The sequence below is a fragment of the Lepidochelys kempii genome, chromosome 3, assembly GCF_965140265.1.
Source record: "Lepidochelys kempii isolate rLepKem1 chromosome 3, rLepKem1.hap2, whole genome shotgun sequence".
Lineage (NCBI taxonomy): Eukaryota > Metazoa > Chordata > Testudines > Cheloniidae > Lepidochelys > Lepidochelys kempii.
This window is the reverse complement of record NC_133258.1, coordinates 184,117,060-184,144,968: the sequence shown is the minus strand read 5'-3', so window position 1 is coordinate 184,144,968 and position 27,909 is coordinate 184,117,060. Positions and strand designations below refer to the sequence as shown.

The 27,909-nt window shown below is 42.8% G+C and overlaps 1 protein-coding gene across 6 annotated transcripts in view; it reads left to right on the top strand.

The window, feature by feature from the left end:
* Positions 1-5,334: 5,334 nt before the first annotated feature.
* The window catches only part of PPP1R21 (protein phosphatase 1 regulatory subunit 21), a 61,741-nt gene continuing 39,166 nt past the window's right edge, over positions 5,335-27,909 (top strand). For 4 of the 6 annotated variants that reach the window (XR_012158280.1, XR_012158278.1, XR_012158279.1 and 1 more), the window contains exons 1-7: positions 5,672-5,930; positions 19,410-19,478; positions 19,945-20,091; positions 24,007-24,108; positions 25,355-25,519; positions 25,625-25,683; positions 26,927-27,021. Coding sequence is in view for 1 of the 6 variants with exons in the window: in XM_073339237.1 (XP_073195338.1) it covers positions 5,871-5,930; positions 19,410-19,478; positions 19,945-20,091; positions 24,007-24,108; positions 25,355-25,519; positions 25,625-25,683; positions 26,927-27,021 (697 nt within the window). In the remaining 5 variants the exon portion in view is untranslated. Of the gene's footprint in view, positions 5,355-5,671; positions 5,931-19,409; positions 19,479-19,944; positions 20,092-24,006; positions 24,109-25,354; positions 25,520-25,624; positions 25,684-26,926; positions 27,022-27,909 lie in introns of those variants that run through there. The other 2 variants (XR_012158281.1, XM_073339237.1) reach the window with 2 other exon arrangements.

The following is a 27,909-nucleotide window of genomic DNA, read 5'->3' as shown; positions in this document are numbered from 1 at the left end:
GCTGGGCAACAAGATTCAGCTTTCAGCAAGATCTCATTCTAAAGCATTTAACCCTAGAACTGTCAGGGCAAATTATTTCTGATGTGGTTATTATTCTCTGCTGATTGGTTCTTTTAGAGGGTGTCCTAAGAATTCCATCTGTAGAAACAAACTCCAATTCTGATAGAATTGCTCTTCAATTAATAATTTCAAGCATCTCTTGGGAAGTATTCTAAAAAGCCTACCAAATGGATTTTGGTATGGAATTTCAACTTCAAAATCTTACTATGCAATCTTCCTGTCTTCTTTATTGTCATTGGACCAATGGTCAGAAGCACAATTTCTAAGGAATCACATTTTTAAAAACAATAACTGGGTATGAATAATAGTAGCTGGTAATAAAATTCATATTTAATTATTTCTAATTAATGTTACTGTGTCTTCTCAATCCTAAATTAATTTTGGTACAAATAAACTAAAGATTAAATAGCCTCTCATATAAAATCATTCAAGTGAAAATTTGAAATACAGTTTTGTATTCTGGGTAATTGTAATTATCAATAGGCTGTAATTAATACACACTGCATTTGCTCTATAGCTCAAAAAAAAAAAATGGAATTGTCCACTAACTCTCAGTGAGCATTCCTTTATTTCACCCAAGTTTGTTAACCTTAATCTCTTTTCACATTAATACAAAACTGCCCGTTGGAGGTGGCCTTGAAGGCTGCTGTCTCATTTAACAGAGAAAAATACCTCCCAAATATGACTAATCTTATTTTCTCTGGGCCAGTTATTCCATACCTAAATGTAGGTGCACTCTTTTGGTTCTTAACTGCATATGGTATATCATTCATAAGCTCAAATGATGTAGCTTTTGGAGTTCAGTGCCAAAACTATGGTCATGAGCTTTAACATCAGATACATATTGCTGCGAACTCATAAAAAAATGCAGAAGTTGTTTCTTAAAAAATACACAAAGGAATTACTGGAGGTTGAACTGATTGCTTAAAAAGTATTTAAAATTGTATTTTCTTAGCTTTGAGACTCGCTGTTGTGAAGACTCAAACCCAACACTGCATTGCTTTTGATGCCATGTTTCCCATGATACTAAGCCTTTATCGACAAAAGCATACTTACCTATTTAACCCCCTGAATTGCAATGCTACCCTTGCCCCCTTCAATCTCCCCATTGGCTTCCCCTCTTCTATTGCATCAAGTTCATATTTCTTGTTACCGATTTCAAAGTTCTACTTGACACTGTCTCTCCTTATTTATCTGCTCTTTTCTGATTCCATGTTGTTCCTGCTCCGTGTTCCTTTAATGAAACATCCTTCTCATGCAAACATCTCTACGTTTGTACACGTAGGCTCTATGGAACACTCTATTTGAGCTCCTCCAAAAGGTCCCCTACCCTTTCCATATTCAAGTCCCTACTTGAAGACCATGGGAGTGTCTATGGAAAACTTACTAACAATGACAAACTAGAGTAATCTGGGAACAGTTTACATGTCCTATTTAACATACATATATATATTCTGTTAATGCAAAATATATATTGTATATCCTTTGCCCCTTCCCTCTCACTGTTTGCTTATTTGTCTCTTTGGATGGTGAGTAACTTGGAGCAGATAAGATGTCTACTTTCCTGCTTAGAAAACCCTACCATGTTGTGAATGCTATCAAAAAGACATAATTAAATAACCCAGATGAGTAAAGATTACTCACACAGGAGTTTGTAGAATGGGGTCCACAGCTAAAAGAATGTTCTATTAACAAACCATATTGGTTTTCAATGAATCATAGAATATCAGGGTTGGAAGGGACCTCAGATCATCTAGTCTAACCTGCTGTGCAAAGCAGGACCAATCCCCATTTTTTGCCCCAGATCCCTAAACGGCCCCCTCAAGGATTGAACTCACAACCCTGGGTTTAGCAGGCCAATGCGCAAACCACTGAGCTATCTCTCCTCCCCCAATGAGATATTCCCTCTTTATCAAAGAACATTTCAAAATTGGAGATATCAATTTTTATAACATTTCTCCTTTTTGTTTTTACCTCACCCCATGAAACTGGGTGACTTGTCTCACTGAAAATAATAAAAATCATGTAGGATTGTTGTACCTCTTTTCCTATCGCCAACGAAGCTAATGAGCTGGAGATTTTGAGTGCAACTGGCATCACTAGTATGTGTTTCCCAAAGTGTGAGTGTACCCTTCAAGGGGAAGGGCATGAAAGACGAGCAGGGGGTGCAGAATATGTATAAATAGAGATTGGTAGGCCTTTAACAAAACATGATGGGGCTACAAAGCAAGGGGAGGCTAGAGGCACATGACTGGTTTCAATTTCCTGAGAGGAGGTCAGGGGCAGTGGAGACAGCTTAGCTTTCACAAGTTTGGGAAACACTGACTTCTGCAACTGTTACAGTTTTTGTTGGTGTCTCAAGATCTCAGTTGCCCCCTCTGCACCACAACCCATGCATTCTAGTGGAATAATGAAACTGTTCAATGGAGAGGAGTCCTAAGTGCTGGACAAAAAATACTCTTACATGAGCTGTGAAATCAGATACAAATCACCATGGGCAGTTTCATGATCAGAATTGAATGCAAAAGTCATTTGTTCATCTTGTCTTTCGCTGGTAATTTCTTTACACACAGACACAACTCACTCAGTCAAAAACATACCAACACCCTGTATAAATGAATCAAACTATTTCTCCTATAGGCTGGAAAGAAAGGAAGGAGCAAAGTATTTACAAAGTGTGAATGTATGTGTGCATCATACTTATATTTTTAAAAGCACGTGGCTTGATTTTATAAAAACAGAATGATCGGGTTGGGAAAGACGTAAAAGGCATTACTCAACAAAAGATTTGTTTTAGATTCATCATGAGAAAGTGCACATATCCTGCTGTTCAAACTTGTTGTTGCTAAGATAACAGAAACAAAACATGAGTTTAGGGTGTTTGCTGCATCTGTGGATGTAGCTTGTGCATTTTCTTATCATAGTCTGATCACCGAAGATAGTATGTTTCCAATAATTTCTGGAATGATTATTGACTTGCATAACCTACTTTGTCTCAAATCTGGAGATCTGAGTGTAGTAAAATGAGCTCACCCACAATCTTTGTAAATAGCTGCTGTTGCTACTGTGGAATGGGTTGAACCAATCACTTATTAAAGTGCTTGTATATTTTCTCTTCCTGTTCTGAAAATCAAGTTGCCAAACGGCTCCCCCTAGTGTGCTAATGCTAAAAGTAGACTGTACAATTTATAGGACAAAATGCATGTTTAAATGAGAGTTTTTTCATTTTTATGCCTTGCTGTAGATTTTGACTAAGGTTTTACATAATAAATTAATTTTATTGAGGCAAAAATATCAGTGAGACTTAATGGAATACACAGTGTGACATTGCACTCCATATGCTTTATGAAAATATGCTTGGAATGTGAATATAATGTAACTGGAATATGCTTTATGCAAAAGGTCTCTTCTAAGGTATCATTACAAAACTTACAATCTACTGAGTGTGTCCATCCTATTTGTATATATGTATCATTCTTGTATCTAAAACTAGAAATATGAAGTTAACTCTGAGGTCCTATTGTAATTATGCAAAGTGTGGGCCATTAATAGTGGTTTAGAATCTTGATGGCATCCATTGACTAGGACTAACTAGATGGTTTATTTACCTGCAAGCCTTCTTGTGGACGTGGGGGCCAGCCTGTGGGTAACGAAGAATGAGGTCCTACAGTGACATGTGACCATGTCACCTGATATTGGAATCCATCTTAAACCTGGTGCTTTTCCATTTAGAAGGGAAGGGTGGGAACCCAGAGAAAGTCAAAGGATTCCCGCCTTGTGCCAAAGCGATAAAAAGGAGTGGAACATAACAAAGGGGGCGGCAGTTATGAGAAATCCCCTAGTTACCACCTGAGCTGGAACTAACAAGAACTGTACCAGGGGAAAGGATTGGACCCAGACTAAGAAGGAGTCTAGTCTGTGAAAGAAGCTTATTGGAACATGTCTGAGGGTGAGATTTACCGCTATTCAGTTTCTTAATATATTAGACTTAGACTTGCGTGTTTTTGCTTTACTTTACTTGGTGACTTACTTTGTTCTGTTATTACTTGAAACCACTTAAATCCTACTTTTTATACTTAAAAGTGATTTTATTGTTTATTAATTAACCCAGAGTAAGTGATTAATACCTGGGGAGCAAACAGCTGTGCATAGCTCTCTATCAGTGTTATAGAGGGTGGACAATTTATGAGTTTACCCTGTATAAGCTTTATACAGAGTAAAATGGATTTACTTGGGATTTGGATCCCACAGGGAGCTGGGTGTCTGGGGCTGGAGACAGGAGTACCTGCTGAGTGGTTTTCAGTTAAAGCCTGTGGCTTTGGGGGCATGGTTCAGACCCTGCGTCTGTGCTGCAGCAGGCTAGCGTGTCTGGCTCAACAAGGCAGGGTTCTGGAGTCCCAAGCTGACAGGGAAAACGGGCTCAGAAGTAGTTTCAGCACATCAGGTGACAGTCCCAAGGGGGTCTCTGTGACCAAACGCGTCACACACAGCTCTTTGTAATTAAACATACATATTTGGTGTTGAAAATACACATCTAATTTGTTCATACCAAATATTTTCCAAATGATGGTGTGATGTGTTCCCTATAAATATATATTTATTTCACACATGGTGACAGTATCCATGGGTTAAATTCCCTTATTTCTGCACCAATATCATAACCAAATTTATGTTATGGTGGTGATGGTCTCATATGCACCCTCCCCACTGATTCTTCTCACCTAAGACTTAATTTCACATCTAATCCCTGAGGATTGTTTAAAAAAATGCTTGATTTTTCAAAGAACCTCCCTGTCAAAAAGGTTTTCATCTTTCTCCGGACATGCAGATGAGGTAAGGCAGGGTTGGTTCTCTGCAGGCCAGGAGAAGGGGTAACTTTTTGTGCTCTCTGCCGCCCCTGGCTACGACCACCTGGGGCCAGCCAGGAGCCCTTGGCTCCAACCACGGCCATATGCCAGGTGAGAGAATGAGCCCAGCCTACCGACCCTGATTTTGGACATTTTAAAGTAGTGTCTAACTAGCAGGCCCCACGGCTCCAATTTCACCGTGTGACAAAACTGGGATCTCTTGAACTTGGTGCCCTTGTACAATTGCCTCCCTCCTCTGGTCAACCCAGTATATTTCCCCCCTCCCTGCAGTGGCTGAAACATGCTGCTGCCCAGGTCACGGGGATTGTGCACACGCAACTGAGGCGCTGCCCCACAGGCCCGTTCATTACGGGATGGGGGCCTCGACTACACCCGGTACCCTCCCCTCACCGGTTTTATCAATGGGAGCTGGTCGGCTAGATACCGGTGAGAATCCAGCCCCCACACACCCCCACCCTCTAACACTGAACCCTCTCAAGTCACCCACTGCACGCTCGCGGGCTAGCTTCAGCTCAGCGTTGGGATGGATGCGCGGCGTTAGAGCCCTCGGGCCTCGCCGCTCCGTTGTCTATCCTTGGTCGGGCTCCGTAGCCCCGTTACGCGTTACCTAGGGGCGCGTGTGAGGCTGTTGCCATAGTAACGATGGAGCGCTCGTACCTTCCCGTGTCACGTGACCCGCACTCCGGTTTCCCTGTCTGTTGTAGCCAAGCTACGGAAGGGAGAGGGTAGCTCGTGATCCGCCCTCGCTCCGCCATCTTGGACTTTGCGTCAAGATGATGGTGTCGAGGAGGGAAGTCGGCCTCGCCCCGTAGTCTAGTGTGAGATTGCGTGGTGACGTTAGCGCGTTCTCATGTCTAAACGCGGAAGTGTGTCGGTACGGACGGGGCGTGGTTCAGCCGGGGCGACCGTGGGCAGTGGTAGCTACTAAGGAGTTGTGGGGCAATGGCGGCGGGTGCGGAGCTGCCCGGGAAGTACCAGAAACTGGCTCAGGAGTATTCGAAGGTACTGGGCGTGAGACACCGTGATGCCGATACTCTTCCTCTATCGCGATACTTTCCAGATGCCAGCACTGATACTGGGACGGTAGTGCGAGAAACTGCTAGCAGTTACTCGTATGTAAAAAACTGCTATTTGATGTAATTTGTTACCAGTAGCAGCTAATTGTTACCATTAGCAGTTACTGATACCTAAGGTGGTTCTTATTTGCTGACTTGTCCTAATTTGCTAAAATTTGACAATAGAGTGGGATGGAAGCATAAAGTCTTTGGCTTCTAAATGACCCTGCTTGGTGTACATATCAATTATCTCTTAATAGAGGATTGTAAAAAGTGGTGAGGTCATTTAAACATCATTTATTTTGTAGCTTCATTTATGGTGCTAACACTGTAGCATTCTGATATTGATACTTATGCTCTAGTGACCTGTGGGTTCTATTCATTTTAGTGGGACGCGGGACATCTGGAGGAGAATTTAAACTCTTAATTTCCTTAGGGTTTGCTTCTTTAGGGGGGAGGGATAGCTCAGTGGTTTGAGCATTGGCCTGCTAAACCCAGGGTTGTGAGTTCAATCCTTGAGGGGGCCATTTAGGGATCTGGGGCAAAAATTGGGGATTGGTCCTGCTTTGAGCAGGGCGTTGGACTAGATGACCTCCAGACGTCCCGTCCAACCCTAACCTTCTATGATTTAGTATACTTCTGTGCTGGGTGATTTCTGACCATTACAGTTCATCAAGTCAGCAGGCACAGGCAGTAATGCACTTGTCCTGTTGCCTTGACTGAGAGGTTTCTAATCAAAGGGAGTGTAGCTTCCAGGAAGCTCCTGGGGTAATATCTTGTTGGAGATGAAAGGGCTTGTTCAGAAAGAGATTTTGGAGTCTGTAGTGTAAAGATGAGCCAGATGGGTTTGTCTCCATGCAGGTATATTTTAGTCTTTGGGGACTGGGTAGAAAGGAGTATTTTGAATTTCCTATTTCCCTTACTTAGGGCCATCTATGCTCACCTGAAATTTTTCCTGGCAGAAGCAGTTCCTATCTATTTATTACAGGATCAAAATATGGCTGCCATCACACAGAGGCATTATTGTTGGTGGAGGTGAGAAGAGGGCCAAGAAGTCTTTTCCCTCCCACACACACTCCCATACATGCAGAAGCCATACTGTTGCTGCTGCCTAAATACCCTGATGGCAAACAGGTAGGAGCAGAAGGCACTGCCAGCTATACTGAGCACCCCAGAGGAGCCATGCACTGTGTGGAGTGTATTCTGCTACACCTATTCTGTAGTGGTGAGGGAAACCCTCATTCCTCAGTGCTCCTGGTGGCACCAGCGCTCAAGAAATCATAGAATATCAGGGTTGGAAGGGACCTCAGGAGGTCATCTAGTCCAACCCCCTGCTCAAAGCAGGACCAATCCCCAATTAAATCATCCCAGCCAGGGCTTTGTCAAGCCTGACCTTAAAAACTTCTAAGGAAGGAGATTCTACCACCTCCCTAGGTAACGCATTCCAGTGTTTCACCACCCTCCTAGTGAAAAAGTTTTTCTTAATATCCAACCTAAACCTCCCCCACTGCAATCATAAGTGACGCTTTAGCTGTATGACCAGATTCTTAGGAAACATCCTCACAGTACTTAATAGATAACACTTGATACCAAACACATTTCTGAAGGAGAGAGGACCAGGTCCACATTTCTATCTTTACAGGACTGTTTAAAAAGCATTTTACAAGCTGAATTTTAAGGCTATTGCATGAAAAACCCTTAATGAGCATTTAAAAATAAATCTTTATTAGTCCCTTTCCACTACATAGTAGGTCATAGTCTGTTGGTAAAGAAACATTGAATGCACACACAACATTGAGAGTAGTGCAAACCATTATAAATAGTATTTAAAATACTTATAAATTCCTTTTGAAAGCAAGCTCATAGGCAGAAAATCTACCATTGTGCTTTATACAGACTTCTGCTTTTGTCACTGTTACATTTATTAAGCAACAAGATACCACCACAAAAATTACACTCAGGACCATGGTGCTCACATCACCTCATTGCTCTCTGATTTAATTTTTGAGACATTTTCTTGAACCTTTTCCCTCACTGTTAAAACCTAACTTGTCTTGTCTTGATTGTGTTGTCACTTCTCAACAGCTCAGTCACCCTTATTACTGCAAGGTTATTACAAAAACAAACCAGATTTTTTAACAGCAGGGTGGATTTGATTAAATCACTAGTCAGGAAGACTTCATTTAATCATGGATTTCTACATAAAAGTGTTTGGGCCTCAGAGTACAATGCCAAACCGAAGCTCCCCAAAATACAGTGCAGTGGACAGTGATGAGTTGCACAGCGGTATATATATTCATGGTGCATCACACCCTGAATTGATACAAGTGCTTTTGGTGAGTACACTCACTGCCAAGACAAGGAGTCCAATAGGCATGTGCACAAGTGACATAGTAACCGTAGTGAGTCTATGTTGACATAATTTGAGTTAACATACCCTTGTAGTGTAGATATGGCTTTAGGTATATGAAATGTTTGGGAGAGGTAACAGGAATTTCCTAAGGTGCCACAAGTCCTCCTTTTCTTTTTGCCGATACGGACTAACATGGCTGCTACTTTGAAACCTAAGTATGAGAGTAGACCAAGATTCGTTCAGGTGTTTAGGCTCCAGCTTTTTGGAACTGGCCTTATTGCACTCTAAAAGCTCAGGAACCAAGAGGCACATAAGAACAAAATATTATGTATTCATTAAAATTTCTTGACTTCAGGGTGTATAACTCATGTTTTTAGAATTTTTGTGGTTGTCAAGCTATCTGGGGTTGTAGATGTGTTCATTATGTTTTGAAGGCCAAAATTATAAATGGGTTCAACAAAGAATTAGATCAGTTCCTCAGGATAGGTGTGTCTGCTATTAGCCAAGATAATCAGGGATGCATCCCCATGCTCTGGGTCTCCCTAAACCTCTGACTGCCAGATGCTGGGAGTGGACAATGGGATGGTTCGCTCAGTGATTGCCTGTTCTGTTCATTCCCTCTGAAGCACCTGGCACTGGCTGCTGTCAGAAGACAGGATACTGAACTAGACAGACTATTGGTCTGATCCATTATGGCAGTTCTAATGTATAGCAAAAATTACAGTAGATTTTTGCCTTTGAGAAAGATGTTACATGAGATAGTATACTGCCTTTATTGAATATTTGAGAATCAAGTTCAACACACAAGCAATGGCATGCGGGAAAAACATTAAGGGAGGTTTTTTTGAGAGGCAAAATAACAGTTACAAAAGGCAATCACCATTCGTAGATTAAATGAAAACAAAGTTTTGAGACCAGGCCAGAAATTCAGTCAGACTGGAAGTCAGATGATCCAATAGAATAAACTTCTCTAAAAATAAGAAGAAAAAGTTACTTATAAATTCGAAATTAGAAAGCACAGTAAAAAACCTAATGCAATAATAAAAAACATAGTGCGATAATAGAAACACAGATGTCATTGCTAAAACTACTAGCAAGTACTTATTGAAAATATGTATAAGTATTTGTTATTAAAATATAAATTAAATAGCCCAATGACATGCATTTGCACAATAACAAAGTTAAATGGTGAAGTGCTAAGAGGAATTCAGGGAATCCCAGCAGCAGATAAGTCAAATTTGTGAACTGCTATGAGACTTTATGCAATCAGGTACACTGATAAGGGATTCTTTATTTCTGAGGGGTTATATGTAAAATGTTTCACTGAATTAAGTCTCTTGCAGCACCTCAGTAGGTTACATCAGACAGAGAGCAGCTGCAGTGACTAGGCATTGCCTGTGCCTTTAAGGAAAGGGATGTCATTGGGATGCCTGTGCCTTTAAGAACGCAGCCCTGGGAAGCCCATGCTAAGAGGTACTGTTTGTGGGAGGGGAAATAAAAAAGCCCCTCTGTCCCCCCACCCTATTTTGTGTAAACACTGGTGTCTAAGTTCATCAGGGTAACTGTTACCACCTCTGCTGGGGTTTTTGCCCTCTGGCAGTGCCTCACTCCTGGGCTTTACCCTGGCTCCTCTCCCCCCATCCCTGATTTTGCCCGTCAGCCCCTATCTTAACCCTGTCTCCAGCTGTTTGACCCCCCCCATACCAGTCAATTTCCGCCCCCTGCTCAGACCCTGGCCATCCCTCTCCTCCGATTTGCCCCCTTTGCCCCTTTTAACTCCTTTAAAAAGTAGTCTGCAGAATCCTATGCCAAGTAAGAGCAGGGTGAAGGCCAGTGGCTTCAGCAGATGTTACTGAGCATACTCAGTGCACCCTAAGTAGCAAATTCCTACAGATAGCAATGGTGTAGTGCGAGAAATGGCTGTTGTAACCTCCTGATCTGAAAATAATATGCAGCTCTCACATAGCAGATTGTCACATTTTCTAGTACTGATACTGTGGCTCATGCTCCAGCACTGGCCCACTCATAATCTTCCTGGCCCTTCCTGATGCCTTGGAGCATGAGGGAGAGTAACACTGCAGTCAGGGACTGAAAAATTCATTGCTGTGATATGGACATTTCTCTTTAGCGTCTATGAGTTTGCATTCCTTGAAGGAGAGGAAGAGCTAGAGAGGGCTGGGAAGACACAGTCCCTTTTTTCTCTCAGTTTCCTACAATTTCTCAAAGGGCTGTCCTGCTTCCTGGAGAGAGAAGCTAGGGAGCCTTGCCTGCAGGAGAAGGGAATGGTAGAGCAAAGCCCAGGCTGCTGGTTATCAATGGCAATGAAACTGGTTGTAGCACTCCTTCCTTCTCCATTCCCCACCCATTCACCTGTCATAGGTATTTATTTGATGGGGTGTGCTTGTCTTCAATCCCCACCGCCATACTTACCCTTAGTTGGATGGACTGAGCTTCCTTTCTGCTCAGGCTGGCAGTGGTGGGTATTCACTATGAGTGTTTGTCCTGCTCCACCTTTTTGCAGCACTTTGGAGAGAACTTTACTTGATTCCACCCCTACTCCAAGGAGGATATAGGGTGCCCTTAGTGTTTTCTTCTGCCTTACAGCTGCCCAAGTAGTTACTCACTGTTACCTCTTTTCACCTTCTCGCCTCCACTGCTGCTAACGTGAGGGAACTCTAGGGAGCTCTTTTAGACATCCTAAGGAGGAATGGTACTCATTTTCTAAGGTGCATGCAGGTACTCCAGTTAGAGAGAAATCCCATATTGGGTTAACAGCACTGAGCCTCCATTCTGTGTAAGAAAGGACAATTGGGGGAAAGTGGATGCTGCAGTTCACGTGCAGGTTCTGGTAACATCTATATAGGAAGCAGCAGTGCTCAGATATTGTGCTTCTTAGCAATAGAAGTGTTTGGCAGCATATTCTTGCCAGGTTTGACAGTTCGTCTCTAGATTCCATTGCTGCTGTCCTCCTGAAATCACACTGCTTTAGTGGCTGCTGTGAGCAACCATGAGCTGCAAAGAGTCTAAACCAGTCACAGACAATGTTCCTTCTAATTTTTTACGTCCATGTGGGGAATGAATTTTGTTATGTGCATCAATATTGAGGTGATGAGGGGGCTGGGGCAGAGGGTTGGGTGCAGAAGGTGAGGGCTCTGGCTAGGGGTGGGGCTAGGGATGAGGGATTCGGGGTGTAGGGGGGGCTCAGGGTTGGGGTGAGGGGGGTGTGGGCTCTGGGGTGGGGACAGGGATGAGGGGTTTGGGGTGTAGGGTGCTCCGGGGCTTTGGCGGGGAGAGAGGACCCCCCCCCTGCCCTCTCTCACCGCAGCAGCTCGGGGCCAGGGAAGGGGCGCCTCTCCCTGGCAGCTCTGGAGGGCCTTGGCTGGGCTGGGGGACGTGCATGGCCCTAAATAGCCTGCTGCGTGGCCGCACAGCTTATAGGGAACTTAAGTCACAGATCTGTGACCTATTTCCTTATGATGCTCTGTTCCAGAAGTGCTGCAAGATGAAATTAGCTTCAGAATTGTACCCCTTGCAGAAGCATTTTAGTCTTACCATCTTCTACTGCTGTCCTACTGTATCTTAGAAATTGCTCAGGGAGATATCGTAGGGAATTTAGTGCTTTGAACCTCAATTTTTTAGGTTCTAGTTTGTTTTGTGAAAGAAGCTGATAAGTTGAATGTTTAAAAAAAGGAGGGGAACAAAACATTCCAGCTACACTGGAGTGGTTATGACTAGAGTAGGGTGAAAGTTTTTTGTTCTTTAGATTTATAGTTTATTTGCGAAAACATGCAGTATTGGGTCAACAGAAACTGTTTGGCCTTTTTTTCTTTGAGACTTAAATGCCATTCACAAAATGACAGGAGGAGAAGGAGGTGCCCTCCTTTCTAACCTTACCAGGCCCAGTGACGATTCATTGTCATTCATAGTGGCAATTCATAGTCATTTTAGTGTAGTAGTTAGGGCACTCACTTAGGATGTGGAAGACCCAAGTTCAAGTCTCTGGTCCAAAGACTATTTGGACGTTGTCTACATACAGAATTTTGTCGACGTAAGTTACGCTGATGATCAAAAAACGGAAAAAATTAAATGGCTTGTGCACGTTCACACAACTTTCCTTCTGTTGGCGGAGCACGTCCACAGTTGGTGTTCTAGCATCAACAGTGAAAGCAGTGCACTGTGGGTAGCTATCCCACTGTGCTACTCGCCACCTTCTGCACCTAGAAGTTGTGGAAAGACAGAAGGGATCGCAGTGCATCATGGGTGTGGGTTCAATGTCCCATGGTGCGGTTTCATGTGTTCCATGGGCTTCCGACTGTGTTGCATTGTATTTTTCAACAGCCCCGGTTTACTATGTGCCTGCCAGCTCTGTCTGACAGGATGGATCCTGCACTGCTCTTGACTGTTGTTGTCACTGTTATGAATGCATCCCAGCTGGTTATGAAGTATATCATGAGCACCCACTCTCAACAGGAATCAGAGGTGCATGACCTGCTGTGTGCCATGGGAAGAAACAACACCAGATTACTTTTGGCATTCATGGAGCAACTGCACACAGTGTACTGTCTCTTCTGGGCTCCATAAGCAAGCACTGAGTAGTGGGATCCCATTGTTAAGCAGGTCTGGGATGATGAGCAATGGCTGCAGAACTTTTGGATGCGGAAAGCCATTTTCCTGGAACTGTGCTCACTCCAGCACCGCAGCCAGGGACACCAAAATGAGAGATGGCCTCTCGGTAGAGAAGCGCATGGCAATCAGTGCGTGGAAGCTGGCAACTTCAGACTGCTACTGGTGAGTTGCAGTCCCTAACTGCGACAGGGCAATAGATGGCACACAATTCTCAATTTTGGCCCTGGACCATCTTGTGACAGAGTACATCAATAAAAAGGGTTGCTTCTCTATGGTATTGCAGGCACTTATGGATCACAGTGGGTGTTTCACTGACATCAATACAGGGTGGTCCAGGAAGATGCATGATGCACACATTTTCAGGAACACTGGCCTGTACAGAATGCTGCAAGCAGTAACTTTCTTTCCAGACCAGAAGATTCCAATGGGGAGGGGAGTGTTGAAATGCCCATAGTGATCCTGGGAGACCCAGTGTACCCCTTACTCCCATGGCTCATGAAGCCTTATACGGGAAACCTGGACAGAAGCAAGGAGCGCTTCAACAATAGACTGAGCAGGCGTGGGATGACCATAGAATGTGCCTTTGTCAGATTAAAAGCATGCTGGTTCTGCCTTTATGCCAGGTTAGACCTAAATGAGGAAAATATTCCCATGGTCATAGTTGCCTGCTGTGCTCTCCACAATATTTGTGAGGCTAATATTTGTGAGGTGATAAGTTTCCCCAGGAGTGGAGCGTGGAGACTGATTTTGAGCAGCCAGATACCAGGCCTTTAGAGGGGCACAACAGGAGGCTATTTGAATCAAGGAGGCTTTGAGGCACCATTTTGACAATAAGCACCGGCAGTGTCTCGTTCTGTACAGCACTCTGCCATGCTTTGTTAACTTGCTGCATTGCATGAGAATTTTGATGATTTCTGACCGTGATTTGTAGTCAGCAAATGATCATATTCCCACCATTAATTCCACCAGCAACCACTGTGTGTAGGAGACAAAGATTGGGGTTATCTTTCAGAGTGTTTTTATTAAATACCAATTAACAACACACACACAAAAGGCTTGATGGGAAGGGAGATAACAATGAAGGTCCGTGTGGGCTCCAATAGCTGTGTGCATCATTTTCGAAACTGTCCGAAGGGGTGGAGTGAACAGTGTACCGAGATGGGCTGAGAAGTTTCAAGGAATGTGTGGGAGGAGTTTGGGGAGGGCATGGAAAGCAGTTCTGTATCAGCTGCACAGGGGGCCGAACACAAATGTATTCTGCCTGCTGCGTGATTAGAGACTTCAACATCTCCGTTCGCTCCTCTGTCACTTTTATCATCCGCTCCTTGCCCATTAAAATTCGATCCTGGCTTTCCATTCAGTTCTGTCTATTTTCTTTTAAAGTCTCTCTCCCTGCTCTAAGAAAAGGAGGACTTGTGGCACCTTAGAGACTAACAAATTTATCTGAGCATAAGCTTTCGTGAGCTACAGCTCATGCTCAGATTTGTTACTCTCTAAGGTGCCACAAGTCCTCCTTTTCTTTTTGTGGATACAGACTAACATGGCTGCAACTCTGAAATCTCCCTGCCTGCGTTCTTGTTTTTTGGTCTCTGAGGATTGGATCACCTCTCGAAACATGTCTTCCTTTCTCCTCCTTGTTTGCTTCCTTATATGATGGAGGTGCTCTGCCAGTGTGTAGGGCGTTCCCCTCAAGGCCACCTCTGCAGAAGCACAAGGAACAGTAAACAGAAGCATGATTGTTATGCATGCACAGCATCGAATCATTATAGTACGATGCCCCTCTTCTAAAATATGACTCAGTTTCTCACTGTCCCTTGGCAATCACACAACTCGGTGAACATCCTAAACATGGTGAGTTTGGCTTGGGGGAGGGGAAGGGTGCTCAAGAAGAGGCAAAGGGTCTAAGTGGTTTTTTAAGGGCATCAGTACAGGCGACTAGGGACAATACTGTAAATTCTGCCACCATTTTCTACAGGCGGGGGTCACTGAATCATAGAATATCAGGGTTGGAAGGGACCCCAGAAGGTCATCTAGTCCAACCCCCTGCTCGAAGCAGGACCAATTCCCAGTTAAATCATCCCAGCCAGGGCTTTGTCAAGCCTGACCTTAAAAACCTCTAAGGAAGGAGATTCTACCACCTCCCTAGGTAACGCATTCCAGTGTTTCACCACCCTCTTAGTGAAAAAGTTTTTCCTAATATCCAATCTAAACCTCCCCCACTGCAACTTGAGACCATTACTCCTCGTTCTGTCATCTGCTACCATTGAGAACAGTCTAGAGCCATCCTCTTTGGAACCCCCTTTCAGGTAGTTGAAAGCAGCTATCAAATCCCCCCTCATTCTTCTCTTCTGCAGGCTAAACAATCCCAGCTCCCTCAGCCTCTCCTCATAACTCATGTGTTCTAGACCCCTAATCATTTTTGTTGCCCTTCGCTGGACCCTCTCCAATTTATCCACATCCTTCTTGTAGTGTGGGGCCCAAAACTGGACACAGTACTCCAGATGAGGCCTCACCAATGTCGAATAGAGGGGAACAATCACGTCCCTCGATCTGCTCGCTATGCCCCTGCTTATACATCCCAAAATGCCATTGGCCTTCTTGGCAACAAGGGCACACTGCTGACTCATATCCAGCTTCTCGTCCACTGTCACCCCTAGGTCCTTTTCCGCAGAACTTCTGCCTAGCCATTCGGTCCCTAGTCTGTAGCGGTGCATTGGGTTCTTCCATCCTAAGTGCAGGACCCTGCACTTATCCTTATTGAACCTCATCAGATTTCTTTTGGCCCAATCCTCCAATTTGTCTAGGTCCTTCTGTATCCTATCCCTCCCCTCCAGCATATCTACCACTCCTCCCAGTTTAGTATCATCCGCAAATTTGCTGAGAGTGCAATCCACACCATCCTCCAGATCATTTATGAAGATATTGAACAAAACCAGCCCCAGGACCGACCCTTGGGGCACTCCACTTGATACCGGCTGCCAACTAGACGTGGAGCCATTGATCACTAAGCCGATATCTCACTTCTGAGGGATGCAAGAGTGCATCTTCTGCATATGTGTGACTTCAGACCGGTTACCTATGCTGCTTGCCTGTGTGCTGCTTTGGTTCCTGCACAAGTGATTGCAGATTGGCGCAGGAAAGTTTCCTACAATGAGGGAAGGAACAAAGCAGCTCTCGCCAACAAAGCTTCAGCATAGGATTGACGACTACCTCCAGAAAAGTTTCCTAGAGATCTGTCCAGAGGATTCTCATGAAATCTTGGTGTGCACTAACACTGCTCCACAGGGCCCCTACTGTGTAGCTGCACAGGGGAGTGTGATGTATACCCAAACAGAGCTAGTTTTGTACATGTCTATCCCATCTGCTAGAATATACAAAGCAAAGGACAGCTCTACCCCATATAACCGAGCAGCATGAACTGAAAAAGAACACTTACTAGAGCTCTCCTTTTCTTCATCATGCGCACCAGAGATGGACTGCTGGGATTGGCTACAACCCTCCAGAGTGGAAAAGATGTCCTGACTTGCCATGCCACCAGGTCACCCTGCTGTGTGCTCCACGTCGTCCTCCAACTTACCTCCTCATCCACGGCTTTGTCCTCTGTGTTGAGGCCACTGTCTCCAGCCCTACCGAAGTATCTACAGGGCTCTTGATGGTGAAGGTGGGGCCGCCACCGAGGGTGGCATCCAGCTACTTATAGAAGTGGCAGGTCTTTGGCCCATTACCAGAGTGACGGTTTGACTCCCTTGCCTTCTGGTACGCCTGCCTCAGCAACTTTATCTTTGCACGGCACTGGTGTGTGTCGTGTTCGTAGCCCTTACCTAACATGCCATGAGAAATCTGACTATAGATATTGAAGTGTTCCTACGGCTGGAGCGGAGCTGAAACTGCACAGCCTCCTCTTTCCACAGTGTCAGCAGATCCAACAACTCGGGTGTGTTCCAAGCAGGAGAGGGTTTGCTGCATGGACCTGCTGTGATCAGCTGGGAAGCTGTGATGTGAGCTGTCCACACCAAGCGAACAGGAAGTGGAATTTCAAAAATTCCTAGGCCTTTTAGGGGGGGAGGGTTGGATGTCTATGTACCTGGGTGTAGGGTAGTGGAATTCAAACCACTGACCAGAGCAGTCAGGATGAGCATTGTGAGACACCTACTAGAGGCCATTTACAGTGACCTAACCAAGCGCAGTGTCTACACTGTTACTTTGTCAATACAACTTTGCTGCAAAAAGCTTTATGCCTCTTGTCAAGATGGTTTTATTTTGTGAGCAAAGCAGGAGAGGTTTTTGTAGGTGGAAGAAGCTTTGTAGTTTGTACGCCTCTGTTTTGTCGATGAAAGCTGACTTTTGTCGATAAAACTCTGCAGTCTAGACAAGGCCTTATTTATAAAAAGTGGAACACCTTCAAGAGGAGTGATTGAGGGCTTGTTTTCACTATGGCACTAAGTCAATGTAAGTTACGCTGCTTCAGTTACATAACTGAAGTCGCCGTAACCTACATCGACTTACAGCAGTGTCTACACTGCTCTCCCATTGGCATTGCTTCTGCCTCACGTTGAGGTGGATTACAGAAGTCGATGGGAGATCACTGTCCTATTGACTTAGCACAGGGGTAGGCAAACTTTTTGGCCTGAAGGCCACATCGGGTTTCTGAAATTGTATGGAGGGCCAGTTAGTGGAGGCTGTGCCTACCCAAACAGCTGGGCGTGGCCTGACCCCTGCCCCATATCTGACCCCCCACACACACTTCTCACCCCCTGACGGCCCCCCTCCCAGGATTCCTGCCCCATCCACCCCCGCTTGCTCCCTGACCGGCCCCGGCCCTCTGCCCCTGACTGCCCCCCAGGACTCCTGCCCCCATTCAACCCCCCTGCCCCATTACCTTGCTGCCTGGAGCACCAGTGGCTGACGGCGCTACAGCCGCGCCGCCTACAGCACCAGGACAGGCAGCTGTGCCGCCCAGTTGGAGCCAGCCACGCCACTGTGCAGCACAGAGCACCAGGTCAGGCCGTGGCTCTGCAGCTGCGCTGCCCGGCAAGAGCTTGCAGCCCTGCTGCCTAGAGCATTGCGCCGGCGGCTCAGTGAGCTGAGGCTGTGAGGGAGGGGGAACAGCAGGGGAGGCTAGCCTCTTAGGCCCAGGAGGGTCCCGTGGGCTGTAGTTTGCCCACCTCTGCTATAACTTATATTTGACTAAAGCACAACTTCTGTCAGCTGTCAACTTCTGTCAGCTCGTGGATCATACTTCAGTTAAGGATAGTAGACATGCTCCCTGTGCCAGTAGCTGTGAGGAGGGAGGCATACGAACCTGTTATATTGGCCCTACACCTGCTGGGACTCCCTGTGCTTGGGAAGTTCCCGGTAGGCAACTTGCAGGTGGCTTCCTCTCTCTTTTGGCCCCCTAAGCAATTCAAAGGGAGCAGAATAGGCCCACGGTATTAATTGTTGTCTCTTGATCTTTTGAAATGTTCGGCTGTCAGACAAAAGTTTAGACATCAGTATTGCTTTATGTGAATTCACCCCTTTTGTGCTTCAGCCAGTGACTTTCTCAAGTGCAGTGCAGACCATTTTAATTCATGTCTGCAGCTGTTGGACTCAGCCATGTCAAATTAATAAAAACTACTGGTGAACAAACCTGAATCAGAGCCGTTATCAAGGAATGGAAAGATGGAACAATCAATGCCTTCATTATTAATGCTTGAGAGGTGATACTCTAAAAAGTGAGTAGAAAAATGTCATTGTGGAGCTCCATCTTTGTCTCAATGATTTCCAGCTCAAACTAGCCAAGGTCCTAGTAAAAAGATGGGAGTTTTTTGGCAGTCTGCAAACTCATCCTGAGATGTTAAGTCAAGCTGTGTTCTCTCTGGCTTATGCTTCATTACCAGTGTCACAGGTTTTGTAATCAGAATGTAGTTAACAATTCTGTGGAAACATGAGGTGGCATAGAATCCTGCTGACTCTGTTAGCTGTGGTGGTTCTGTGGTGTGAACAAAAATAAAGTTGTTTAAAAAAAAAAAGAAAAAAGGGCAAAACAAACAAACTTATTTCTGCTTTTTCAGGACAAAAATATATACAGGGAGTATATTTCTTTAGTAAAAAGGTGCCATTTTTGTATAGTTGCTCTTCAGACCATAACCACGCTTTAAAATTGTCCTGTTACTAAGATGTATATTTCTTGTTTAAGAACAGTTTGGTTGAGAGTGAAGTTCGTAGAAGGTAAAATGACTGACTTGTTTTCCAAAATGTAAAACAATAGAATTGGGTTATGCTGGTTTTATACTTTTTTCAATATTACAACAGTATATCTGTAACAGAACTAATATGGCCTGCTTAGAAATGCACATATTTACTATTTTCCTAAACAAAGATAGGTACTCTTGCAGGTTGTTAATGAACACTTTGTATGTTTGTTGATTCCTGGCTGGATTAATAATTTGCACCTCTTGTTTTCAGCTTCGAGCTCAGAATCAGGTGCTGAAAAAAGGTGTTGTGGATGAGCAAGCAAATTCTGCTTCTCTGAAGGTAAAAGTTAAAAAGTCTTGTCAAACTGTATGATCAGATGCTGAAGTTTTGCAGATCTGCTTTGTGGTTAAGTGGATGTCACTAATTGTGACAAAGGATTGATTTAGTAAGAATTTCCCATCTGCAACTATTCTGCTTCTGATGCTGTGTGGTGGGCATTTACAGTACAGTCACCAGGAAGTGTCCATCTGACTCTGTAAAAGGAAGAAGTACCCACTTGCAGCAAGTTTTGAGTAGACTTAAGGAAGCTAAACTCTTTTGCTAAAAACAATCCATATGTGCCTTTAGGTTGTATACAAAAGAACAAAGCAATTTGTGTTGAATTTTTAGATTTTGTATAATTACTGTTATTCCTTTGTGGGTGGTTTTTGTTTGTTTTGTTTTGTTTTTTTTTAATATTAGTCACACTTTTATAAAGCTTGTGCTGAAATCATAGTGGATTGTTGAAACTTTTATGCTAATTCAGGAACAACTGAAGATGAAGGACCAATCGTTGAGAAAACTGCAACAAGAAATGGACAGTTTGACATTTCGAAATCAACAGCTTGCAAAGAGGGTGGAACTGCTTCAGGATGAACTTGCCTTAAGTGAAGTCAAGGGCAAGAAGAACAAGGTAGGCTTCAAATTAAAACAATTTACTTAAAGAAAAATGTCCTGGCTTTCCATCTCTGATCTTGTTTTTAGCAGCATCTTAGTAAGAAACATAAAACAATGTCCTTCACTTCTTCTTTTCTACCTTTCTATCCCCATGTATATTTTTGCACCATGTACTTTATGGGAACTTTATAGCGGTAACAAATTGGTAGAACGTTGCTGCACAACTTGATAGTATCTAATAATAAAGACATTTAATTTAAAATAAATGAACATACGTTGTAAAACAAGCAGTAGAGAATGCCCTGCATTTAGTGCGTATACAATACAAACGTAATGTTTATCAACTTGTCTCTCTCTCTCTCGTCCCTTCTAACCCTGTGATTCTATGCAAATCTGTAAACTGTGTGGACCGTGGTTTCCCATGATTTGAAGAGTAGGAATTTATACTCCAGTCTATCTGGTCTAGTATCCTGTCTTTGACAGCGGCCAATACCAGATAATTCAGAGGAAAGTGTAAGAATCCTGAAATAGATAAATGTGTAGGAATCTGCCCCCTCTGCAGGTTATATCTCCGACTGATTTTTAGTAGATTTACTTAATCCCTGAAGCATGAGATAAATATCCTTTCCAAAATTTTTATCATTAATTGATAATTCTGTATGAGTATCAAGAATATTCAAGTTGATATCTTGAGTTGATACAGTTTACTTAGAATTCTGTAAGGTGTATGAATATTTAATTTTTTCCCCTCCAGTGTGCATTGTACATTTGTCAGCATTAAATTTCACTTACTTATTCCCTTTCCACATCTTTAATAAGTATATTAAACAACACAGAACTTAGTACAGAACCTTAAGTCACCCCACTCTGAACCTTTTGCATGATAACTGACCTTTTATTCTTATTTGTATCTTTCTGTTTCCTAGCCAGTTTTTGATTGAAGACAGTACTTTGACTCTCACCCCATGACTATTTAGCTTCCTTGGTAGTCTCTTCTGCCAGGATGGATTGACTGAAGTCATCTGTTTTGTATTTGTACTTTAGTTTATTTTCTAAACAAAAGTTAATTCTCATTAGTTGTAAATTATTAAAACATGTTGATTTGCACCTGAATATAGCCTTTTCACTAAATTTGGTGCTGCTTTTTACTAACCAGGATACACTATATTATGCACATTTATTTAAGCAATTATATAGCTTAACTTACATTTATTCAGAGTGTTAACAGTTACACTTGGGTGGGTTCGGGGGGTACTGGGTCCAGGGTGAGAAACAGTTCCTGGCTGTCGGGAAAACTGGTTTCTCCGCTTGCTTGCTGTGAGCTATCTACAACCTCCTCCTCCTCATCATCATCTTCTTCGTCCCCAAAACCTGCTTCCGTATTGCCTCCATCTCCATTGAAGGAGTCAAACAACACGGCTGGGGTAGTGGTGGCTGAACCCCCTAAAATGGCATGCAGCTCATCATAGAAGCAGCATGTTTGGGGCTCTGACCCGGAGCGGCCGTTTGCCTCTCTGGTTTTCTGGTAGGCTTGCCTCAGCTCCTTCAGTTTCACGCGGCACTGCTTCGGGTCCCTGTTATGGTCTCTGTCCTTCATGCTCTGGGAGATTTTGACAAAGGTTTTGGCATTTCGAAAACTGGAACGGAGTTCTGATAGCACGGATTCCTCTCTCCAAACAGCGATCAGATCCCGTACCTCCCGTTCGGTCCATGCTGGAGCTCTTTTGCGATTCTGGGACTCCATCATGGTCACCTGTGCTGATGAACTCTGCATGGTCACCTGCAGCTTGCCACGCTGGCCAAACAGGAAATGAGATTCAAAAGTTCGCGGTTCTTTTCCTGTCTACCTGGCCAGTGCATCTGAGTTGAGAGTGCTGTCCAGAGCGGTCACAATGGAGCACTCTGGGATAGCTTCCGGAGGCCAATACCATTGAATTGTGTCCACAGTACCCCAAATTCAAGCCGGCAAGGTCAATTTAAGCTCTAATCCACTTGTCAGGGGTGGAGTAAGGAAATCTATTTTAAGAGCCCTTTAAGTTGAAATAAAGGGCTTCATTGTGTGGACGGGTGCAGGTTTACATCGATTTAACGCTGCTAAATTCGACCTAAAGTCCTAGTGTAGACCAGGGCTCAGATGAAGAAAATATTATCTCTGCACTTGCAGAAGAGGCTATTGCTTTCAAAAGTTGGTTTAGCAGATCAACAAACTTTGTTTCCAGGTGCTTAGCCCACCAGTTTAGTGTTTGTCTTCCTGTAAAGTTTTACAGCAAACATCGCTTAGTATTTTTGTATTTAATTTACATAATCTTAATAGATTTAGGCTTTACCTTATGCTGTCAGTTTTAAAAACCATTGGCTTTTATCCACCCTGTCTTGTATGGAACCTCGTCAAAGGCCTTTTAAAGTCTAAATGAACTACATCAGCTAGTTTTCTTTCAGCTGTTACTTTTTGGACACCTTCAATAAATTCTAAAAGTTTAGTGAAACATGATTTTCTTTGCTAAAATCATATTGCTTAGACCTATCATACCATAATCTTCCAGATGTTCTTTTCTGCTTCTAATTATCATTTCAACCAGTTGGCCAGGTACAGATGTAAGGCTTTACTGGCCTCTAGTTCCTCAGATCACTCCAACAGCTCTTCAAAAACCTCTCTTATCCTCCAGTCTTCTGGAACAGTAGCTGTTTTTTAATAGCAGCTTAGCCATTTCATTGTTAAGTGCCTTCTTATCTTTCGGATATATACAGTCTATGCCTATTGGCTTATCGCTTTTCAAATTATTAGTTTGCTGGAGTAACTCTTCTGAAACCTGAATTTCTGAGAGTAGCTGATCTTCATAATCAGAAAAGAGCAGGTCTGGGGTAGGTGTCTTCTCAGTGGTGAAAACTGAGACAGAGAAATCACTTAGCTTCTCATCAGTGTCCTTTTTGTCCATAATTGCTCCATTTAGCTCTGGTGATTCAACAGACACACCAATTCTTTCACAAGCTCTGTACTTCTGATACACTTAAATAATCTATTTTTATACCTCTTGTTGTTTGCTCCTCAAAATGCATTTTGACCCTTCTAATTTCCCTTTTACTTATTGCCAGGTGTGATTTATGGCTTCCATCAGTTCAGACTTCCAAATTTTGAAGGATTGCAGTTTGGTTCTACTACCTTCTCAGACCTTACCATTTACGTTGCCTTCCAGATTCCCTTTTTGTTCAACAGGAACGTATTATGACACTCCATTATTGATTGGTTAAGTAGCATCCATACCACTTCTTAAGGTTTTTACTTCCCTTACTTTTAAAGCCATTTTGATTAAATACATTTTATTGAAATCTTCCTTTCTAAAGTTCAGTGTCACTGTCACTTCTTGGTAACCTGTCTGCCCCAGGATATAGCACTTAATTGTGTTGTAGTCACTGTTACTCAATAGCTGAGATACTGTCACTATTTGGATTAGCTTCTGTGTCAAGAGTAGCCTCACCTTGTGTGCTCTAGTTGTTCCAAGAAGCAATCATTTAGTGTTAAGAAACTATTACGTGAAACTTTGTCTGAGTATGCCATTTCACCCGATTAGGACTATACGGTTTTACAGATGCTGTGACTAAATTTTTTGAGTAATGACCAACTCGTTTGGTGTCTCCTTACCTGTACAAATAATATATTTAATGCAATTTGTGCATGCAGTTTGTCATTGTCCAAGTTTAGAGATCTGGTACTGTCTTTGAACTTGTGTTTTAATATAAGTGATATATGTAGTTAGTAAGAAATATTTGGAATAACTGAATTTTAGAGATGTTAATTATAGTCTGTGTGCTTCTATTACTGTGGAAATGTGAATAGACCCAATTCTAAGCTGTGTAAAGTATGCTTACATGTTGGGAATGGGTGCCCTGTAAAACTGCATGCAATACATGGAAATTTCTTAATTTTTGTCAGAAAAGTGGAGAATCTTCATCTCAGTTGAGTCAAGAGCAGAAGAGTGTCTTTGATGAAGATCTTCAAAAGAAGATAGAGGAGAACGAACGATTACATATACAAGTGAGTAATTTTTAAGGAATTTCTCTTCTGAGGTTAGAAAGCTGGTTATATGTGAACTGTAACGGAGAAAATGAGTAGTAAAGCATCCAAAAACCACTCTGTGTGGTAGCTCAGATCTCAAAAGTGGCCTGTGAGAATAGTGGATTAAATTGACGTTTTTTAATGATCCTTTGAAGCATCAGACCACACTAACTGGGACTGCTGTGCATGTGTTTAAATTCACTTTCAATTGCAAAATGGCAGAATAACTTAATTCTGCGTCAGATTATTTTACTCCTGGAGTAATTCTCTGCTACTGCACAATGCAGAATTTTACAGAAATGTTTTTTGCACAGATTCTGCCCCCGCCCAGAAGTGGGCTGCAGTGCTGCTGGCCACCACTAGGGGCCACTGGACCTGGCAGAGCCCAGCTCACATATAAGACACTGTGGGGGATGGGTGGGGAAGAGTAGAGGGTTCCTAGCAGCTGCAGTTCCTCACATGCCCTGAGGGAAGAAGACCGAGGTGCGCACTGCAGGAAACCCCCCACAAGCCTGGGACTGAGCATTAGACTATTTCCATCTCTGGATCCCTGGGCTTGGGTGGGGGGGGGGGGTGAGGAGGTGGGAGGAGAGTGGGTGTCTGGGCTCTGGGGGGGTAAGGAGGCTGGTGTGTGGGCTGTGGAGGGCCACAACTGGGATCTGCGGGGGAGGGCTTGTGGGTATCTGTCTCCCTGGCTGGGTTCTTTCGGGGGGGACATAAAAACAGGAATTGGGTTGTCAATAAGGGTTCCTTTAACTTTCTATTCCTGGGGGAATTTTTGTGTGTTTATATTGTCACAGACATACTTGCTGACAGGTATTTTGAAATAAATTACCTAAATAATTGAAACTGTTGTGATTAAGTAGTGTTATTCTGACAAATAAGATTTGCAGAATTTTAAAATATTGTGTGCAGAACTTTTAATTTTTTGATGCAGAATTCCCCCAAGATTATTATTTAAAGCTGCTACATTCTGAATAGTGTATTACAATACAGTGGACAATGGTCCTTTGGTGTTCCAAGATTTATAGTCCTCATATAGTCTGATGCTATGTTGATGAAGGCCACATAAGTAACTACAGAGTAAATCGGCATAAGAACGTGCAGCTTGTAAAAATCTGCCATCACTAGTAAGAGTCTATGGTGTCCATATGAATTGACATAATTTACAGTATTGGATTAAAAGGGCTATTTCAGATAAGAAAATTCCTTTTCTCATTTGTAGTTCTTTGAAGCAGATGAGCAGCACAAACGTTTGGAAGCTGAGCTGAAAAATAGACTTGAGATTTTGGAAACAGATGCTGCCCAGCATCAAGCAGTGGTGGATGGTTTAACCCGGAAATACATTGATACCATAGAAAAACTGCAGAATGATAAAACCAAATTAGAAGTAAGTTTTACAATCATACTTACTAAAATGCCTAAAGTTTTGGAAATAAAACATTTTGCATGTATTAGTACTTACATTATGGGGTTCTGTTCTTTTTACATAAAGATCAAATCTCAGACACTAGAAAGAGAAGCTAAGGAGTGTAGATTTCGAGCGGAAGAATGGTAAGTTCTTATCATATGTTAAAAATTTTCTTTAATTTTTCTTAAAGTAAACTAACCAGAGAAGTGATTGCTCTGCATTCCTACAGCAATCTTACACAGCTGTTATATACTCATTGTGGTAAAACTGAGAGTTACTTAGTGCTCTGTTAGTTTCATGTCACAAGTAACAGTAGTACATGGCTATCAAGGCCACTTTGATTTTATCTAGGAAGAGGAAATAAATTGATCTCATCTCTACATGTTGATCAGCTACTGTGTTCTCCTAGAGAGCTCTCTATCCATTCTCCTTGATATCTGACAAGACAGCAGCTCTTGCACATGTTGTTAAAATCCTGTTACGTAGAGCTCTTTAGTTCAGTGTTCTTTTTTTCAGCAAAAATGCTAGGTAGTTGTGAAAAATTGTGGAATTGTTGTTATTTTAGAGGGATATTGTCATCTTAGAAGAGACACTTGTCTGAAATGTTGTAACTCGTATAGTTACAAGTAACACCTGGAAATAAGTTTTTACAGAAATTAAGTTATTGATGGCGTGTGTGTACAATGTCTGAGTAGAATCTTTTACTGTACGGTATTAGCAGTGATCAATGTTTGTCTCATAGACTTGTCTTTGTTAAATTCATAACAGCTATTACATTTCAGTTGAACAAAATACAGGTGAAGGCTCATCTGAACTGAGTAGAAATATGAATAATTATTTTTACAGAGCTCTTTGCTTTGCAGTAGAGGCTACTAGATTATGGGCACTAAATATAGGATTCTGAAATTCTTGTGGCACTTCTGTAACAAGTATGCAACAAATAAATATATTTTGTAGCTACCTGAATTATCCACTACCCACTCAATGTGGGATGAAATAATGCAGGTTGTTTGATGACTTGGAGAAGTAAAAGGATTCTAAACATGACATACTTTGGAACTGAATTAAGTTTTCATATAGTGTATGTAATACAGTTTAGAAATAATTTAAAGGTTACTTTGACAATAAATTGACTCTTGGAATGCATTATTCAGCCCTCTGGCTTTCTGTGCATCTCTCATTGTATTGGGAGGGGGAAATCCTGATCACGTTAAATGTCAGTCCTGCTGTGCCTATCCTGTGTCTCCTTACTTATATTTCGCTCTTTTAAAAACTCTGGAAAAATGTGGACAGTAGTTGAACACGGGACCACAGCTTAAGGTATAACTGAAATGTTGTTGTTTTCCTTAAACAAGGTTTGTAATGTAAACCTGTTTTTCTACCCAGCCAGCAGCAGTTAAAGAACCTTCATGCAGATTTGGGTATGCGATTGGATGACTCTTTATGCATAATCAATGAAAAAGTACCTTTCAATGACACAAGTAGGTATTTCATTGGTTCCCCCCACCCTGTTTAACATTCAGTCTTAATTTGGGCATTCCTGTGGAAAAAGTGACCACCTTGTGAATTAAACAGCTATTAGGCCCCAAAAAACCAGGAAGCTGAACCGTCTCCCATTACAGCTACTTGTAGTGGTGCTTTATATGTTCGATATATGTAATGTTTAGATGGCAATTCTGTTCAAACTTAGTGGTCTTTAAATATATAAAGCCATTAACTGTGTTAAATACAACTTAAAGCTCTATATAGAGGGTGTCTTAAACTCTCCTATAATCTACCATCTGATCAACTTAATTTGGACAGAATATTATAAAAAGAGAGGATAATTCTGTTAATTTAGCAAGGCCCTCCCATAGATGGCTCTTTAGGCAGTCATATTCAAGAGGGTTCTATTAGGCAAGGAGAGTACAGTTGTTAACATAGGTCATTGCTTAGATGGGAGGAGAGTACTACCTGGAAAAAAAATCTCAATGTCAAGTGGCAGTTTCTCAAATGCATAATGGCCTGGCTTGAGGATCCCCCAGAAAAACTTGATTCAATAGTAGTGGGCAGTGTCTCAGCATCCATCACCCCCAGTGACATGCTAAGCCACTCTTTTGCCAGGATATGTCCTAGCTGGAAGTACTTACTGGTGTTACTAACATACAATTTTTAAGCACATAACAAATGAAACACCCAATGAATTAACAGTTGTAAATGTAGACTTCCTTTTCCCATAAACTGTCCTTGCTTAAAGCCCAGCAACAAAGGCAAATCTAAACTGAACTCTGCATATGCCAAGTAAGGCCCTGATTTCTCACATTCTCTAGCATATCCAGCAGTGGGTTTCTTCCTTTCCCCTTGAGTGTGGAGACTGGACTAGGCAGGGT